General features: G+C 45.0%; 1 protein-coding gene across 2 annotated transcripts in view; it reads right to left on the minus strand.

Moving 5' to 3' along the window:
• The window catches only part of STAB1 (stabilin 1), a 53,983-nt gene that overhangs the window by 19,847 nt on the left and 14,715 nt on the right, over window positions 1-19,421 (minus strand). For both annotated transcript variants that reach the window (XR_014226737.1, XM_082288878.1), the window contains exons 12-37: window positions 18,479-18,601; window positions 16,899-17,045; window positions 16,254-16,316; window positions 15,534-15,647; window positions 15,081-15,134; window positions 14,197-14,277; window positions 13,742-13,900; window positions 12,805-12,867; window positions 11,415-11,516; window positions 10,260-10,346; window positions 9,821-9,932; window positions 9,149-9,332; window positions 8,871-8,964; window positions 7,794-7,952; window positions 6,860-6,955; window positions 6,396-6,491; window positions 5,743-5,790; window positions 4,789-4,919; window positions 4,297-4,408; window positions 3,993-4,070; window positions 3,522-3,623; window positions 2,932-3,039; window positions 2,312-2,443; window positions 1,988-2,116; window positions 1,207-1,263; window positions 321-416 (exon numbers count right to left, since the gene is read on the minus strand). Coding sequence is in view for 1 of the 2 variants with exons in the window: in XM_082288878.1 (XP_082145004.1) it covers window positions 321-416; window positions 1,207-1,263; window positions 1,988-2,116; window positions 2,312-2,443; window positions 2,932-3,039; window positions 3,522-3,623; window positions 3,993-4,070; window positions 4,297-4,408; window positions 4,789-4,919; window positions 5,743-5,790; window positions 6,396-6,491; window positions 6,860-6,955; window positions 7,794-7,952; window positions 8,871-8,964; window positions 9,149-9,332; window positions 9,821-9,932; window positions 10,260-10,346; window positions 11,415-11,516; window positions 12,805-12,867; window positions 13,742-13,900; window positions 14,197-14,277; window positions 15,081-15,134; window positions 15,534-15,647; window positions 16,254-16,316; window positions 16,899-17,045; window positions 18,479-18,601 (2,727 nt within the window). In the remaining variant the exon portion in view is untranslated. The remainder of the gene's footprint in view (window positions 1-320; window positions 417-1,206; window positions 1,264-1,987; window positions 2,117-2,311; window positions 2,444-2,931; window positions 3,040-3,521; window positions 3,624-3,992; window positions 4,071-4,296; window positions 4,409-4,788; window positions 4,920-5,742; window positions 5,791-6,395; window positions 6,492-6,859; window positions 6,956-7,793; window positions 7,953-8,870; window positions 8,965-9,148; window positions 9,333-9,820; window positions 9,933-10,259; window positions 10,347-11,414; window positions 11,517-12,804; window positions 12,868-13,741; window positions 13,901-14,196; window positions 14,278-15,080; window positions 15,135-15,533; window positions 15,648-16,253; window positions 16,317-16,898; window positions 17,046-18,478; window positions 18,602-19,421) is intronic.

Consider the following 19,421-nt stretch of genomic DNA (forward strand, 5'->3'; position numbering starts at 1 on the left):
ATCATTCATGCCTCATTTCCTTAGGAAACCAGACTGCAAACATTCAACTCCTTCTCTTCCTCTGCAGGACAAAACCCAGAGCAACAATACCAAAGCAGCAGATCCCAATCCATCACTGTGCAGACATTTCTGCAGATTTTGGTTTTGTTCCAGTGCCCTCCACCTCCAGGATGGAGAGCGATTCCCAGACGAGCCCAGCCTCAGCTACGCAAAGGCACAAATGCAGCCAGGACTTCAGCACAGCCTGCACTTCCATGGCTGTGTTTCTGACACCCATCTTGCTTTTGCCAAAACGGATCTGAGGCAAATGCTTTTCTCACCAGAGAAACTTTTGCACAGGTGAAATGGCAGCCAAGTATTCTTGTACCCGCAGAGCGCAAATCACAGTGAGCCATATTTCTACTCCCAGGAGGTTCCTGAGGATATAATTGGCATAGACACAAACAGGAGATATTACAATATTTAGACAAACAAAGTACATTTTGGTGCATATAGCAGTGTTCTTGCTTTGTATCTGACAGGAATAGCCCTAAAAATCGGAACTATCCAGAGCTGAGACCAATGAGGCATCTCTGGATGCGAGGTCACGACACAGAGTCTATTTGTTACCTGCCAAACCCATGGTACACATTAGTCTGAATACTGAGAGAAAAAGAATTGGGAACTTTTGGGCATAGGGTAAAGCAGCGAGGCCTAAGAAGCCAGATGTAGCTGCTAGGCAATTTACAGGCAGCATGGAAATGAAGTGCTTAGTTATTTTCCTCTCTGGAAATGTTTGTCACTCACTAACATACAAGCCATAGGCACAACCAGCCCATCTGTGTGAATAAATCAATGGTCCAAGCAGGGAAATTGCTACAGGCATCCCTAAACTGGCTTTCCTTGACGATAATGTCAAGAGTAAAAAATAAATTAAAATAAGACATCTCTTCTTCCCTGTTAAGTGGGGAAAGTAAAGGGCTCCTGAAATTCAGGCAAAGCCTGGAGCCAGCTCTGGATGGAGCTTTGTGATTCATGTCCATGTTTTTCCTGTGTAACCCTTCCTTGGTTTCTGCTTTTTCTTGCAAACCTTGTCAATGGCTGAGCCACAGAGGACTCAAGGGCACATTTTTTCAGGTATCAAGGTGACACCTACAGAGCAATGAAAGGACCTCAAATCATTATCTGCAACCAGTCTGTGAGCTGTCACATGAATCCAAGACTCACCACAAGAACTGATCCAGAAGGACACTTGATCCCCTTCTCACACTTCCCGCACCTTGACTAGAGCACAGAGAACAGGACAAGTCACAAGAGTGCCCTCTACTCACATCACACCAAGACACCAATCTTGAATTACAAATGCTGCTCTACAGGCTGCTGGCTGGGACAAAGACAGATGTTTTTATCTCTGTGGCTTAAAACACCAAAAGAAGAGATCAAATACTACACCTTTCCTGAGTCTCAGGGATTTTTGTAGCCCTGGCATTCCTTCAAACAAGGCTGCAAATACTTTTTTTCCTGATCTGTAGCAGGCAGACTTACCTCAGTCTGACCTTGCAATCTTCAGGTTTAAGTGGCTCAATTGCCATGAGCTACCAGGTAAGTGCAAGCTGGACTTTAGCCATGACTCCCAGGGAGATCAGACAGCATTTTCTAGGGGAGCTTGTGGTCATGGAATGCAGGAATTGGGCTGGATTTTCCTTCCACATCTGAGTATCTGGGAGTCCCTGCACTAGCCAGCCCCACTGCTGGCACTGTAAGAGAGGCTCAGCAAGGGAACTGAACATGATCTGCACAAGAGCTGCATTAGATGTACAGAATCTCCAGGTAAGAGGTGCCAAATCTTCACGACGCCCCATTTCATGAGGTTCATCTGGGGTTACACCACAAGCTACTGCCTCATCCATGAGGAAAACCAAGGTAGGTTGGCTGTTATCCATCAGCTTGGTTCAGCAGGTGGAGGAACCCTGTGAAATGGTGTCAGCTCCTTGGTCATCACCATTACCTTTAGTATGGTGGTGGTATTGGCAGTGCAGCGATTCTTCTGGATCTGCAGCACCTGGGACACCCCGATCAGGATGCCATTCTTTGTCTCGAAGGATTTTCCATCCAAAGGAATATTATTGACAAACTTCTGCAAAGCAGAAGAAAACAGCTGAGATGATAACCATCAATTCCCTTTGCATGGATTGCTTGGCAGCTGCCAGATAGTCACATCAGTAAACTTGTGAAGGTGTGCAAAAGAGAAGTGGGAGTATTGAGTCAGCACCCTTAGAAAGTGATAGGTCAAGCCAGACCCTCAGATGGCAGAACAGTCTGCCTCCCTTACCTGGGTGTTGTTTTGGTAAAACATTAGCCAATAGGAGAGGCCTAACATGCTGTTCTTATGAATTCCACTTCTCAAGTCCGCGGGCAAGAGCTTCTCTCCCAGTACAATGTGGTACTGCACTGTTTCATTGTCCTAAATCCACAAAAATACAAATGTTAGGAGCCTTTTCACTTCCTAGAATACAATTCAGTCAGAGGTATGGCATAAGAAGTGCTCCTAAGAACCTGTAATGGCTAATTAACCCCACAGAGCCTAGTAACTCTCTATCACAGGTGACTGATCACACTTGATGATTCTGATACTTGATGAAGCCATTAATGTTTTTTGGAACCTTTCAGAAGTCTGAAAATTGCCACAGCCAGCCAGGAAGTGGAATATATTGTGCCATCTATCCACATACTAATTTACTCTGCACTTGGGGTCCAAATACTCTTTTCAGATCCCACTGCAACAACCAAGAAAACCTCTCATTTCTCTGCCATATTTCTGCCAGCTTTTAGCATCAGATATTCATCTCCTCTCCATGCTGAAATCCCTGGGGCTTGTTTGGTATTTGCAGTGTACATGCCCCTGCACTCACCACAATACACATTCAAACTACATGCAAGCAGTGAGCTTACCAGCTGGGTCACATTGGCAGCATGGCAGTACTCCTCAATGGAATTATTTCCAGGAACAAAAATTGTGTATTGTTCAGAGGACTCAACTTTCCCAGTGAGCTGGTACTCCTAAAAAATGTCCAAACAGTAACATTAGCAATTACCCTTGGACTCATTAAAACCCAAACCACACATGAAATCAATTACAAAGGCAAGAGGAAATGCTTGAAAATGGGTTATACAACTTCTACTCAGCCACACACATCTGATTGCTTGCTCCTCATCCTGGCTGACATAAGAGCAGCTTCCCATCTATGAAAAAGCCTTCCCTTTCCTCTGGGTTTCTCTGCCTTGTACAGGGATGAGAGCACCTGCAGTAGACAGGTCATCTTCTACTGTAATACATGCCAGTGATGTAGAGATCTAACTGTAATTATATAACTCTTTGGCTGCTCAGAAGGGCTTTCCTAGAAGATCCCTCATGTAGGACACACATGATCTCCCTTCCTTACCAGGCAGTCCAAATTTAGGTCCCCCAGCACAGGGTAAGGTGGGCATTTGCTTGAAAGACAGTTCTGACAGTGACAGCTGGGCTCACCTCGACTGCTTACCTCTAGCAACTCCTTGAATGTGCTGAACGAGGCCACTGCGTTGAGCTGTTCCTGCAGACCTGGAGGGCTCGGTGGGATATCTCCTGGGGGTGGCAACAAAACCTGCAGAAGTGGGTTCAGAGCAAGGCTGAGCAAGGGGCTGAGGGGAATCACACTGGACTCCTGCCCTGCTTCCAAGAAAGGCAATTAAAAGGCCTCATTTTACACAATCCTGCAACAGCCTGAACTCAGCTATCAGCCAAGAGAAGGGGAACTCTCCTCCCACTTGTCCTGGAGACAAATGTTTTAAACACTGAACACTGCTGCACAGGAAACATCTGTCAGGACCTTGTGATAACCTCATATATTTTGCCTTTATATCCCTTCCTAACTGTCCAGACATGTATTCCTCCTTGGCCCTATCACAGAGGCTGCTACACAAAGCTGCTGCTACAACTGCAGCATTTCCCAGTGTCACATGTACTGACATACCTTACTGAGGACATGGATAATGCCATTGCTGGCAGGGATGTCACTGACAACTACACTTGCATTCTGGATGGTCAATACCTGCACAAGGACCAGAGGGAGAAGCAAAAGGATTAGGAAATGCCAAGCAAGTTCAAAACAAATACATTGTTCATTCAAGCCTGCATGTGGTTAATCTGGGTACAGCTTCTGAAAGATGCCTGCATTTGAGGGCACCAGTGTCCCATCCAGGCTCCCCACTGGATACAGCAGCCCCTCAGCAGTTAAATTTGAGATTGTACACGAGCCTTATGTAAGAAACCCTTACACCACTTGTGGTGTTTATCTGCCATCTGGTCTGTGGGTTGAGAGTGGGTAATTCTGGCCTGTCGTACTTTCTGAGCTTTTCAGCAGTGAAGACACCTTCAAGGAAGTGGGCTCTGAGGGGAACAAAACCAGATAAAGAAAACATTAGGGAACTGTTGGTAATGACTGGGAGATAAGACCTTACCACCCAACATTCACATCTCTCACATGAAGTAGTTTAGCATGTGGTGAGAACAACGGAGAGAACTGTTCTGCTGCCATCTGACTGGGAAAATCTCCCTCTGCAAATACATGAAAAACAAACCCACTTCCCATGGTCTGTGATCTGTTTTGTTTTAAATGCCTACTTAATTTTTGCATGCCAGATATTTAAATTTGCTTCTATATTTATCTCAAGATATCTCCTTATTGGTCATGCACAAGAAAAAATCCATCTCATGGCTTTGTTGCTGTTGTTTGGCCCAGTAAAGCAAAGGCAGGAAGCTCCTAGTACCTGACTAAAAATGGCAGGGTGTAGGGGGTCAACCAGAAATCTTTGTCAGCGTTGCTCAAGTTCTTGATAGCTGCCTCTGATGGCACCAGGACAGTGACATTGGTTCCTGCTGGGATGCTGAAGAGAGATTTCTGTTGTCCAAAGCACAAAAATGAACAAATAAGACACGCCATTGCCACATCTAGAGTGCAAAATACAGCCAACAGCCATCCCGCTCTTGCAGTCACATGAAAGGGATGTGAAGGAGCACAGCACATGCTCAGCAGCACAGCAGGCTCTCCTGGGTTCTCCTGGGCACAGCAGTCAATGAATGGCACAGGTCATTTAGCCAAAACAGCTGACATCTGATTGCCAAGGGAAAACCTGCTGCTTTAAGCTCTACTTTCCCAATTCAGTTTTCCTTCAAACACATTTAATCATATCCATGAATCCTTTTTGAGCCCCCAACATCAGTCCTGGGGGAGGGATCAAGATAATTGCTGGCAAAAGCAATGTATGCAGCAGGCCAGGTGAGCTAAAGCTCATTTAGAGGCTGTCCATCATAGTGTGTTTCTACAGGCTTGCTGCAGTCTGTGGAGGGTCTCACTTAATTCCCACACCAAAGACAGGGAAGCAGCAATGAGAAAAGGAACAAACACACAGTCTAATGTCCCAAAGAATGTTCTTCTGAAAAACAATGTTATAATGTCACCCCTTCTTTCCCTTCTGTGTTGTTTTTTGATGGCCAGGAGTCACAGATGGTACAACCATGAAAATTAAGTGTAACACAACCCCAGCTTCCTCCACTCATGACCCTCATTCTACCACAAACTCCACAGCTTTTCTACATGCCTGCTCTGGAGCCATTTCTACATTGCTTTGTTTTGTTTTCTCTGAAGATAAACGGAGTTGCATGTCCTTTAACAGACTCACTCACAGAACTTACATGTGTGGGTGTCCCATGGTTTCTCTTACCTTAACCCAGTTGTAGAAGCCTGCAAAGTGGGCATTCCTGGCCAGCTCCTTTCAAATAGAAACAACAGAAGAGTTACCTCTGCTGAGCACAGGGTACAGGGCTGGGGGACTCAGGGTGCAGGAAAGGAGCCCTTTGCAATATCAAATCTGCAACAACGACTTAGACATTCTTCTCACTTCACAACCGTTACAGGCACCATGCATTGTGAGGCGAGATGGGCATTTTAAAAGCAAACTTCACCCATTAAAAATATATATATTCCCAAATAAACAAACTCCTTTCAACTCATTTGCAATAAGTTAATGTGTATCAGGGACAAAAGATTGAATCCAAAATGGCCTTTGATATTTCTAATGACAGAAAACAGGCCTGACAGCTCTGACCTGAAAAACTTTCTGAACAACAAAGAAAAGGTGACTTATTGCACAGGACAGGTGCTCCCTGCACAGGGGTGAAGCAGCTTAGAAATTATGGTTTCACTGGCAGTAATTAGTCTTGGCATTGCTTCTGTCCCTGTGGCCTTGGAATACAATTGTGCTTCAGGCTGATGCTGGGAGAAGGAGTCAACTCAGGTAACAGAGAAAAGTAAAGTGAGAGCAGAGCCAGTTCTCTCCAGCCTCAAAAAGGCCTCAGACATTTGCCCTTCACTAACTTTTAGAATGTCCCCATAGCATGTCATGCCATCTCCGATGTAGCCTTCAGAGCAAACACAGGATCTCTCTCCTCCACCAAGGGGTACACATGTAGCCTGAAAATACAAGGAAAGGAGGGAGAAATTAGAGAGCAAACACATGTTATGTAGTGTTACACCTATCTCAGAATTGAATTCTGGCCTCCAAGGGCTGGGCTAGAGTAGCACACACAAACACCTTCCACCTGCTGCCTTCATGGCACTGAGTGCTCCCCTCATGCAGCTGAGCCTAGGTGATTGCTTTGGTTGTATGAACCCACAAAAATCAGAGGATCCATCTCTGGAGCACATCAGTGCAGGCCAGTAAGATGACATAACATAAACCCTTGTAATTCTCTCAATGCCATGGCTGCTGCAAAACCTGTCAGTAAGCAGGTGAACCTCCCCTGCCATGCCAGCCTTAGGACAGCTCTTTAGTTACTCACCAGGTCATGGCAGCCACCATTGTCCATGAGGCATGGGTTGATTGCATCACAGCTGTGGCCATCGCCAGCATAACCCCTCTTGCAGACACACTTGCTCTGCAAGAAAGAGACATTTCAGTTTTATAGACTTACCAGAGCATCCTCATTTACTATTCAAAAAAGGCCTCAGGCAGCAAAACTTATCCTTAATTTATTTTCCCAGGTTTTCTTCCTGGTCCCTCAAGACCTGGAAATGTGGAGTTGTTTCCTTAGCAGAGCATCATCCTCTATCACAGCACACAAGCTGCCTGGTTACTCAAAACATTGATCTCTCATGTTGCTTGGCTGTGGGAGTCACTTGAAGGTGGTGGTTTCCTCCTTTATTTCCAGGTTTTTAGGGAATGACACAGACTTCATGAATGGCAGAAAGAGGAGAGGAGTTGATTTCAAAGCTTTCTGCTTTCAAGATAACTAGGAGAGCACTTGCATATCTCACCTCACTAAGATCTGCTACAACTTTTGTACCTTTTTTTCAGCACATTGTGCAACTCTCCCCTGGCTCAGTGGGGAGAAGCAGCACCCTGACAAGTCCCCTCTCATGAGTGCCTTCCTCTTATCTCAACATACCTCACTCTTGGCCCAGCTCCCTCCACAGACTGTGTGAACAGCTGCACATGCTCTTCAATGCTGTGGTCTGGAGACAGGGGGATGCAGCAAGTGGTGCCTTAGATCAAGCTGTATTGCTGCACAAGCCCCCGAGTCGAGTAGCAGTCCTGGACACACCAGTGCATCTCCCACACAAATGCATGCTCATGCTGCAGCTGGTGTTTCTGGCTGTAGACAAGCAAGCTTGGCTGCTGGCCAGCCCAATTTTTATCCCTGACAATCCAAGGCCACCTCAGAGCAGCTGAGGAAGTGTTAATTCTACCATCAGGCTGCTTAGCTTTGCTCATACCTGTCCAGGCCCGATGTAAACGCAGTCGGCGTTGAGGTGGCAGTTCCCTCTGCTCTCCAGCATGCAGTTGTCTATGGGCACACAGGCCTTCCCATCCCCAGTCCAGCCCACATTGCACTGGCAGGTGGCAGTGCCAGGTCCTGTACTGGTGCACAGGGCCTTCAGGAGAAGGGAGAGAGAAGGAATTACATTCAGCAGAAGGGAGAGAGTGCAAAGAAAATACAACAACAAATCTCCTTCCTCACACTGTGGGGAATTTCTGACTGACCAACTCTGATTCCAGCACTGGGGATGGGGGTGGAAGCATCTTCTCCAGGAGAGTAATGGAAAGCTTCATAATAAAGTGATTCTGGAAATATTTTGTTTTTTAAGAGAGGTAGACACTTGTGTCTAAGGTGGCTCAGAACTCACAGAGCATTCATTACCATTGTGTAAAGCTCTTCCATTACACAATAAGTATTCCCTGAAAAGGAGGACCACAATCTCCTGCCTGGACATGCGGGATGGAATTAATGATAGATGGCACATCTCTCTCAGGAAAGACCTACTTTGTACCCAGTGCCATCCTATTCTCTTCTATATGGCCCAATGTCTTCCTCTGACTGAAGGGTCTAATTTATGATGAAGTCTGACCATTTGGCAGCAATTTCCAACATAAAGCACCACAGTCTTTAACCATGGATAATAATGTAGTGTTGATGGTTACTGGGAATGTGAGTTGGATCTCCAGTTAAGCTATAGTCTGAACATAACAACAGAGAAAGTAACACATGTCAGAAGAGCTTGAGGGGAATATCATTGCAAATGAAAAATTATCTGTACAGCTAATCTGTGTGACTGATAAAATATCTGGTGTGAATCAGCCAAATTTGGTGTTGACTTGGAGTGTCACATTTTGGCACCAATCCAAATGATCAACATCTTTACAATGACTGTGTCAAGCCACCTGTTATTCCACCACATCTGACAGACAGGAAAAATTAACACACAAGATCTGTAACAGTCCCAGGAGTCCTGGATCCATGCCCTGATTGAGAGGAGCTGCCTCTCCACACTTCACAGTCTGACCCCACTTACGTTCTGTGAACAACCTCCCCGTTCTGGCTGACTGCACAGGTCGATGGGCTGGCAGGAAAACCCATCCCCTTCGTATCCATCCATGCAGATGCATCTTAAAAATACAAACACAAAAGGGACACAGGTAGAGCAGTCCCCCAGGCAAGCAAGATTGATTACTAGCAGGTTGGCTGAGTTACTCAAACAATCCTGTGCAACAAGTACGCAGACACACACACAGAGCCACAGGGGTGGTTGTACAATGGCAGTGTGCCCCTGAATGTGCCACAAAGACTGACCTTGCTGTGTCGTTGAGGCTGCAGACAGCATGCTGGTGGCAGTACTGGGACAGCCCACTTGGGCCACAGTTCTTGGATGTCTTGTCACAGAATTTCCCAGTGTAGCCTTCCTTGCAGGACCAGGACTGACACACCCCCCCACTGCCAGGCCTGTTGTCACAGACACCATGGACACAGGCACAATCTGTCAAGGACATGCAGTAAGATCAGTAAGCACAAAAAGTCCAGAACACCACAGTTGTAGATTCCCAACTTCCTTTCAAAATCACTCATGACACCAAATGATCATCCCTTTTTTTTTTTTTTTTTGACAGGGGGATGTCTGCTGAGAGACATCCATCACAAATTGAGCCTGGCCAGGGAACAGATCCTGTGACTGCCTGGATCCACATTTTCTATAGGATGTAATTTAGGCTATCGAGCTCAAGGTCATTGTCAACTGTCTTTTGTTTCCTAACGGGACAGATCTAAATTAGGTTGATGTTTCCAAAACCCCCATCAACCACTGTCATATCAAACATGTCTTCTCCACTGTTGTTTGAAGGGACACACATGATGACATTTTTGTCACTCGTGATGCTGGTCTTGACAGAAGGGAATCCAACATACATGAATTTGCACCATTATCCTTGTTCCACATTTTTCTTTAGTCTCTCCATCAGAGTTACCAACCTTCATCACAGTTCTCGCCATGCTTGTTTGGGTTTGCACAGATGTGGCAGGCTGTGCCTTTGAAACCTTCAAAGCAGTGACAGTTGCCATTCCCTTGTATGCCATCGCTGCACTGGAAGGAAAACAAAAAGAAAACCAAAGTGATTGAAACTCAGGGAAATGCCAAGGCCTTGATATCCATCAAAGGCACTTTGATACTCACAGTAACAAACAGGACTTTGAAGAGTGCTGGTAGTAATACAAGATCCCACACAGCCAGAGCTGTCCCCCACAGCCATGACCTGATTCACACTGAATGTATGCCACTCTCCCTGGATCTTCTGCTACCACTGCTGCAGCCTTGGAGCACAAACTCTGATTTGTACTTATCTACAGCTACGCTCTCAAACCACACTCATGCCACCGCTCCTTGCAGTGCAGAAGGTTCCTCCACACTTACATTTCCCCGGCCATAGCATGGACTGGAAAATCCCCCTGGGCATGGCATGCAGTCTGGACCAAAGAACCCTTTGCAGCATCCAGGTTTCTGAAAAAAAAGCAAAATTGGTAAGGTATGACATGACTTAACAATATCAAATTTGCAACAATGACTTAGACATTCTTCTCACTTCACAACCATTACAGGCACCATGTATTGTGAGGAGAGATGGGCACTTCAAACTTCACCCATTAAAAAAATATATTCCCAAATAAACAAACTCTTTTCAACTCATCTGCAATGAGTATCCTAGAGGAATCCTGTGCTCATAATTCTGAAATTCTGGTCTTTGTCTCTGCCATGGAGGGAAACAGAATGTTGCATTTGGCACCTAGGACCTCCTGCACTTAAATTATTTTTCAACAATGCCCCTCTTCCTGCTCATAGCCTGTTCTTCTCAGAACAAACCATTATTTTCTGCTTGTTCTGTGACTTCAACACACAGGGTCCATGTTTTTTATGAACTTTTAATTCTTTAATAGCACTGGCCCACTCACTCTTACTTTATCCTTGCCCAGGACTGCATTCCTGTGGAGGGATGGAGCAGTCCTGGATTGCAGGCCCTGTCATGACTGTCCAAAGCAAGAACAATCATAATACAAACAATCAGCAGTATTTAATGAAACAACCACAAATCATTCCATAGAGCTGGCACTGTGAGAGCTCAGGAGCTGCAGACAAACACGTGGTCCATAAATTCACTGACAGACCTTCCCGAACCATCTGACAATGGTTCATAAACAGGATGCAATCACTTCACAGCTTACAGCACTTTCCCTGTGCTCAGCTTCCTCTGGGAGAAATGCTAAATCTGGGACACTCCAGTTAACACTGCACCATCATGGCTTCCTACAGCTTGGCTGGTCACAGCAGGGATGCCTTATTTTGTTTATTTATTGCACTCAGGTTTAACTGAGCGGCTTTCTAACATTTGCAGTAGGTTGGTACCCTGTGTTCTCTCAAAGGAAAAGCAGGCAGCTGGTTTATGTGATGGTCCTGGGGACAGCTTTCCTTTTGCTTCCATCCAGCCCTCTCAACTCAGAGCTCTTCTTGGTGAATGAGGAAAGGCAGAGCTGAGCTCCTTGCAGAGGGAATGTGCTCCTCCATCACACTCACCGTGACGGTTTGATTGCAGTACCTGGCGCACCCCTTCTTCAGGACATTCAGGCCTTGTGGATCATGGATGTAAACACATTCCTTTGGAGAGAGTGTTGGTTCCTGTACAAACAAAACAAGCCATCAGTACTGTAACCTTCCCCTTTGCTCTTTTGCAGCAGAGAGCAGCTGTACCTGTCTCTGAGCTGAGGAAGTTCACTGAGGAGCCAAGGTGAACTGCACACAGTTACGGCAGGCCTGGGATGAACCAAGGCACATGGTGGCCTCCTCTTACTCCCAAGAGTCCCCAAGTCTGAGCCAAGGTGCTGCCCTTTAGTTTTAATAATAGTATCTATGATAAGGGAGAGAGCAAGCACAGGGGGAGGAAGGGAGGGACAGGACCCAAGGGTGCGATAAGGGCTGCAGGCGGGAGAAAAAGAATAAGAAAGAGGGGAGGAAAGAGATAGGAGAGGGGAGAGAGTGGGGTACAGGGGGAGTAAGGAGAGGGAGGGAGGGCAGGAAAAAGGTGAAGGTGAGACGAAGAGAGGAACACACAGGAGAAAGGGTTGCAAATAACTTTGGAACAACGCTCAGTGACCTGTCTTGGAGTTGAGCACAGGTAGAACTGGGCCCCAGATGATTCTGACTTTGCCAGCCTCAATCAGAGAGGAAAATGAGCAACCAGTGATTTTGCAGAGCTCTACTTCAGACATCCGTGTTGAGACTGCATTAGCAAGTTCTCCTGGAAGTCAGATCTCTCAGAGGACACCCAAGAGTTTAAGGGTGGTGAGCACCTCTCTGGCTTTCACAAACAACATCTTGGGTCTGGCCTTCACATTGTGACTTCCTGGAACTTGCTGTTCTGCTAACCTCAGCATGGGATAACTCAAACAGCAGCACTCCACTCCCCCTTGCTCCACCTTCAGCTAGGTCCGCTCATCTCTGAATCAACAGGGAGCAGAGGCAAGGAACAAACTGTTTCTCACTCCCTGCAGTGCAGAAAGGTTGTTGTGATTCTCTGCCTGTCATATAGGCAGTACTGGATGGTACTAGTGGAATCAGGCTTGCTTCTGAGACTCTGGAGGAGCTGGCAAACCCTGCATGTGAGTAGGAAAGCTCTGCCTGAGGCAGAGCAGAAGTGCTAAAAGCTGCCAATCTACAATTTCATTCAGACCAGAATTTCTCACCATGGTCCACATTGATTCAGCAAGCAGACTTCAGACTAAGAGAGTGCACAGAGCAGTGAGTAGGCACCAGTCTGGGATCACAAGGCATGGATACATGCCCTCTAACAAGCCTCTCTACTGGCTGCCTTTCCTGCTCCCTGTTTATTTGAAAGCGGCTGACTTAGAAACTGTCAGCATGTCTGTCATTATACAAAGAAATTACAGAAATAACTACAAATATTTACCATTTCCTTGCTGCCAGGTGGGCAAATGCTGTTGTTGAGGGTCTCACAGTCCACACAAGAGCCCTGTTAAGAAAAGAAGAGGCAAAAATATAATCTTCTCAAAGGAACCCCTTCCCCATGCCAAGAATGCTACAGAGCTACTGTTCCCAGTACATATATTCAAAACATCATGTGTATCTGAAATATTTAACTACTATTAGTTTCCACACTCTGAAATGTGCCAAGTTTATCATTTACATAAAATTTCTCACGTGTCTCAAGGAGATGCTTGTACCTGCCTGAAGACCTGCCTGGGGTCTGTCTGCACTCTCTGAGTCTCTCTGCCACTAGACCTGCTGCTAGGCTGGAAAGGATTTTGAGCATCCAAGCAGCAAGACTCACTGAGTCAGCAAGTTATGTGGACATGCTGGCCCCTTGTGTCTCTCCAAACCTCTTGCTATTCAGAGCCTCACCTTCTCTCTTCAGTAACCTACCAACGATCAAACTGGGGAGCAAGCACCTCAAATACTGTATATGAAACAGTTCATGTGAGAATATTGCACAGCATTTGTAGCTCTGGCTACTGAATGCCTGCTTCCTGTCCAGGCTACAGGACACCAGTGCTCAAAGAGGTGGGAACAAAGCTCTGTCAGCCAAGTTAGCAACTCTAGTGGGAAGAAGATCATACGAGGGAAAAGGCAGATGTACTTTGGAATCAGAGGAAGGATGGGTGCACGGAAAGAACAACAACCTACCAGGAACATCTGCTGATTAGCAGGAAAGCAGTGCCAATCCCAAGCAGAAGTAACACTGACAGTGCTGCCAGAGTTCATACCAGGGGAAGTCTCAGACAGACCACATTTCCCAAATGCAGTTTACACAGCCTGCTTTTGGCCCTCCAGGTGAGTGTGGGGTACACGGCTGTGCTTGAGCATGAGAACAGGAGAAGCTGACTTACCATCACAATCTTATGTTGCTCTTCATTGCATCTGTGAGGCAAAATAGGAACGATTGAAGGAGGGATGAAGATGCCATCCAAAGTATGAATGATACCATTTGATGCCACAATGTCTCTCATGTTTAAGGGGATCCCTGATTCATCCATCAGAATTCTTCCCTGATGCAGAAACACAATTTTAGCCCATTAGACAGGATCAACTACATAAAGCCAATGCAGGAAACAGATGGTTCACAACATCAAGGGCAACTACACGAATGGTCAGGCCTCTTAGTGGAGTCACAGATTCGATAAGAAGCAAACCACTTCAACTATCTCTTTATGTCCAGATTTTTAAGCAGAGGAGGAAGCAGAGATTGGGTGAAACCACATTGTTCAGAACAACGCCAGACTTTCCCCAACACCAGACAGAACAACACCAGGGTTTGCTCCAAAGGGTTTGGATTCACGCTTACATCTGCACTAATGTTGATGGTCAGTATCTGGTTAGCCATTGTAACAATGTGTGGCATCATTATCAGTTGCTCTATAGTCACCTGAAACAAAAACACAAGGTACCATGAGAAAGCAGGGTCATTTCACTGCAGCTTACAGAATCCTTCCGTGATTCCTGCCACTTAAAAAACTTCTCAAGGGGACTTAACATTTATATTTCATGAAATACCTTAAAAACAAACAATGGGTCAGAGGGTAATCCAGGACTTTGTGTGAACTGTTTGCAGAACCACAAACACAGCAGTGCTGGTGGCAGCTGCCTTGGTTTTCATTCCTTGTTTAGGTAACTGCCCAGCACAGCTGAAATCAAGTCTCACTAACAGTGTCTCTTACTAATACAGCTGAAAGCAGGGTCAGACTAATAAGGGTTTTTCTAGGACATATTCAATAAACAATGAAAGTTCAGCCAGAAGCATAATAAAGAACATATTTTGACTGAAAAAATAAGCTTAAAGGCAGAAAAAAATTGCAAACTGCAGCTTTTGTACTGAGAAACTTAATGATTTGAGTAGAGAGAAGTTCTGAGAACCAGGACAATTGTTATTTTTGTGTCCTGCAGCAAACTCGGCTGGACAATATTTTCATTGTAAAGGCCATCCAACTAGGGAACACCAACACTCCAGAAAATTCAGAGTTTCTTGATGGAGAGCACAGCTGTCCCTTTTGGCAAGCCCTTTCATGGTAAACATTTTCTCCTCATCAGATCCTCATCACATCTCTGCTCCCCCAGGGGAAGTTCAGGAAGTAGCAACTAAAGTCATCAACACTGTGACCTCTATGCCAGACAAGAGAGTTGATAAGTTGTTGATCTGAAGGAGGTCTGGAGTTAGAGCTGCTGCCTTACCGCTGCTGAAGTGTAGATGTGATGTTTCACCAGCTCCTGAAGCTTATTTATGCCCTAAGGAAAGAAGAGAGCATCAGAATCAGATACCCCTTCAATGCTCAGGAGTAAAAGATGGCAATTACATTTTCTTCTAATCAATGACTGACAATGGCAATGCCTATAGCAGTGAATTCACTTGGTGAATAAGTTCCTTCATTTTCCCCTGCCCAAAGCTGGGGTGAGGAATGAAAGTCAAACACCAGATTTAAGCAATCTGGCTAACCACATTGCCCACTGCAGGTTCCAACAGCACCCACTTCTCTCCCAGAGCCTTACAGAAACAAACACGTGGTTTAGCCATCCCCAGGAAGAACAGCTTTCAGCAACGACCAGATAAGTTGCACAAAGTCATTCCAGCACAGCCCAGTGCAACTCAGTCAGCTCAGGATGTCTTACAGCGCTATGGGCTCTCACCTCTGTGAAAAGATAAATGAGCCTTCCATCTCTCAGCCTATCCACACCATCATTGCTGGGTACAAATACAGTGAAGGGGCCTGGTCCATCCAGTATTGCAGGCAGGCCACAGTTCTGCAAAAACAGTGGAAGATTTCATCATGGATCTAGCATGGGTTAGTGAGGGGGGTCCAGCAGGAAGTGAGAGGAAACATTAAACAACGCACTAAAGGCAGAGCAGTTGAAAAGCAAAGTGTGCAAGAGGCAACTGGACACCAAGGACAGGTGTGTGATATAACAGAGGCATAAGTGCCACAAAACCACAGCTGGGACAATGAAGCCACTGGTGGGAATGCAGCAATAATGAGCAAGGGAGTCCTGGGCTGATGCTCCCTGCATGCTTTAAACACACAAGCACACACACAGAGACTAAAGTGTGGTCAAGAACTAAACATGCTTTGGAGAACAACTCTCCAGGGACAAGGGGAAGGGGACATGGGGAGGAAGATGGGAAAGAGGCATGTACCCTTGCTGCTTGTGCCAGATCCCCTATAGATGTGAAAACTCCAATCTTTTCCATTATATTTGCTTAGGTAAAATAAGAAAATAAGAAATTACACAGAATAAAACTTTCAGAATAAGCCAAATTACTGAGATGTTTTTAAATGCTATTCAAAATCCCCCCCAAATCAGCAGCAGGCTTTGTACAGCAGCTTCCTGGGCAGACACAAACTTGCTTACCTCCAGTATAGTTTCAAATCTACTGAAGATCTCCATTGAAGCAAGAATCTCACCAATGGTTTTCTGCAAGAAGATACAAAGAGGAAAAACATGGCTGGGGCTGAAGCAAGCTCTGAGCACATTCTCGGATGCCCAGCTTGTGGTTTGCATGTAAAAATCTACAGGAAGCCATCGACCTCAAAGAGATGGGCACAATCTAATGATTATTTGTTCACATTTAAAATATTTTTAACAAAAGACAACTTTTTGATTATAATTTCAAGATGCAGTACAGACCAATTAAAGAAAATCTTCATTTGATTTTTATGTGAAAAATACTCTTCAATACTTGTCCTGTAAGATACATATTCTGTAAGATACAACTGAAGAAGAGCTCATTTGCTGTGCTTTTATTCATGAAAGTAGAATTCTCTACTCATCCAAACACTGTAAAAGCATAATTGCAAGATTTTTATCTGGCTCATGCAGTACCATTAGCTACTTTTAATGGTATTTTAATAGTACCTAACAGGCCTTATCAGAGCTGAAAAGAAATAGCCTTTTCCCTTTAAAAAAAGCCTCACTGATTTGGAAGACTAATCGATTTTTTTTAAAGTGTTTATTCTGCTGTCCCATAAAAGAGAAGAAATATGAATGCTTTTGTACCTGTGAGTTTCTGAGGTTGTCAGTGCTGGTTTTTTTCCTGAGGCTGTTGACAATATGTATGATGCCATTGGCTGCTGGGAGGTTTGATTGCAAGATGTTGTACAGTTCCCCTGGCAGGTCTTGATACCGGAAAGATTTGATGTATGTCTGGGTAATAATAATAATAATAATAGGTTATTTCCTTGTGGTACATCTGTGTTACCATGATAGAACTATAAATCAGTGCTTCCTGCCTATGGATCAGCAAGGGGAAGGCACGGCCAGAGTTACTCACAAAAAAGTAAATTTAAGAGATGGCCTGGGTATAAGACAAGCACCCCATTCTACTTGAGTTTGGGTGATACTTTGATCCTGAGTGGTACTTTTAAGTCTTATTACAGAAAAAACAAGACCTCACCTGGGACACCCTGCTCCAGAATTAAATTTGACTGTGAGCAATGCTTGATCACAGCTGTGGATCACAAAAGGATGCCCTGACCACCACATAAATGATTTGGAGGCAATCCTGGAACTACAGCTTTGAACACAGCTTTTATGGACTGATTATGCCTACAAGAAGTCTTCACAACAAAGCCAAAGCAGTCAGGCTCACTGAATCACAAGGTATGGATCCATGCACTGAAGCCTGGTGTGTGGGGGTGTCCCAAGGTTAACCTACAAACTAAGCATCCAAGTCTTGGTGCTGCAGCCATGATTCAAGTTCAGGCAAGCACAGCTTTCCTGTGCTTTTCATTTTACCATGTGCATTTTGAATTGCTCCTCCCTGCCCTAAACTTCAGTTCACATCACTGAGAGTTCCGTCTGAAACAAAGGAAGGGGAGGGCAGACTTCCCAGATCAAAAGACTCCTGAGTAAACAAACAGGAAAGAATTTTAAAAGGACCACTGACACACTCAGTTCAGATTCCCCTGCTCCCAATAGTGCTTTGTCCTTTTGATGTATTATGACCCAGACCTCAAGGCCAAGGCTGGATCCTCAGAGAGGAAACACAGGGCTCTCCCCCTTGGCCACCTGTGAGCATGCAGGAAAGGTGCAGGATGGAGAGAGAGCAGTGTATACAGGAAAATGTGAGTCAATTGGGAAAGGAAGAAAAGAGCCTTCCTTATCAGAACACGACAGGGAAAAATTTTTTGCTAGGAGGACTAAGGAAAATAAAATAGAAAGAGGGGAAAAGAGAAACTAGAAGAGGAAATAATTCAGCATGTGGCTGTGTCCAAGCACACAAACTACACAGGAGCATGCAGTCTGAAGAGAGACTTTGTTGCCTCGTCCATGTCAGCCACATGGACATTGTAGCCACTGATGCTGTAGGGAAAAGGTCTCTTCTCCAGAACACAAGGCATATAGAGAGCATAGAAACACCATTCACGTGTCATATTCTTGGTTGTCTGTGAGACAGGAGGTGTGGTTGCTTGGGGTGTCTGGTCTTAAACCACCTTGCTTTAGACTGCACAAAGAACTTGCTGTTTTGATCATAAAAAAAAGGTTTTCTGGTGAAGAAAGCCAATCAAGGAAACCGTGCTCAGGCTCCAGTCTGTCCTATGTGAAAACAGTGACCCAGGCCTCCAGGGGACTCCTACCTGGCTAGTGAATGTCAGCTGATGTCCTGACAAGGTCCACATAGTCTTGGCTTTTATCATGTCTTCTATCAAATGCAGACCAGGAACAACGTGCATTCTGCACAGCTGCTCAGCAGTGGTGTCCTTTGGGGAGGAAAGCCCACATAAAAAAGATAAATGACACATTCTTTCGAAAAGTTAATTTACAGAACACTTTCTCCCAGCTAACACACACAGAGGAATTCTTAACATACAAGAGCTCTCCTCTTCATTTTGATTCACTGAAAGAGCACTCTGGCAAGACTCTTCCTTATGTTTGTGTACACATTCAAAGAGGGAGACTGATTAACCTGCAGGTGACTTTAGAGGAATCCCCCGGACAGAAATCCATTGGACTTGGACAATTTAAAAATCAGCCTTGCATGCTCCAGATTATAAAATATGCTGAAGCTCCCCAAACACAATCTTTGCCTATGCTGGACCATGTAGGTGATTTAATCTGCTGAAATTACACTTAGTTTCTTCCTTTCTTCTCTAGGTTTACCACCATTCATGTTTTTTAGAACAATCCTCTGTCAATACTGATTTCGGTGGAACTCATCCTTGGGGGAACAGGCCAACTAGGTAATTTGGGGGCCTCTCCTGATATATTTTCTATGGATCCAGAAGTTACTATTTTTTACCACTGGTCAAAATTCCAATACTTTGGCGCAATACTTGGGCCCTTTTGAAAATCACACCCTCAGGTAATAAAAAGCCATTTAAAGTTTTAATAGTCATACATGAGAGGTTTGAGCTTTGAAAGAAGAATGGCCAGAAAGTCTTACGCTTCCTGACATTAAAAACAAACAAAAAACTATTGAAGAATTGAAGAAAGAAATAGAGGTCTTCAAAATAATGTGAGGGATGTAACATCCTCTAAAAGACTGCCACTTAACCAGACAATGAAAAGTATTCCCAAGAG

Source organism: Coloeus monedula (genome assembly GCF_965178545.1).
Source record: "Coloeus monedula genome assembly, chromosome: 11".
Taxonomy (NCBI): Eukaryota; Metazoa; Chordata; class Aves; order Passeriformes; family Corvidae; genus Coloeus; species Coloeus monedula.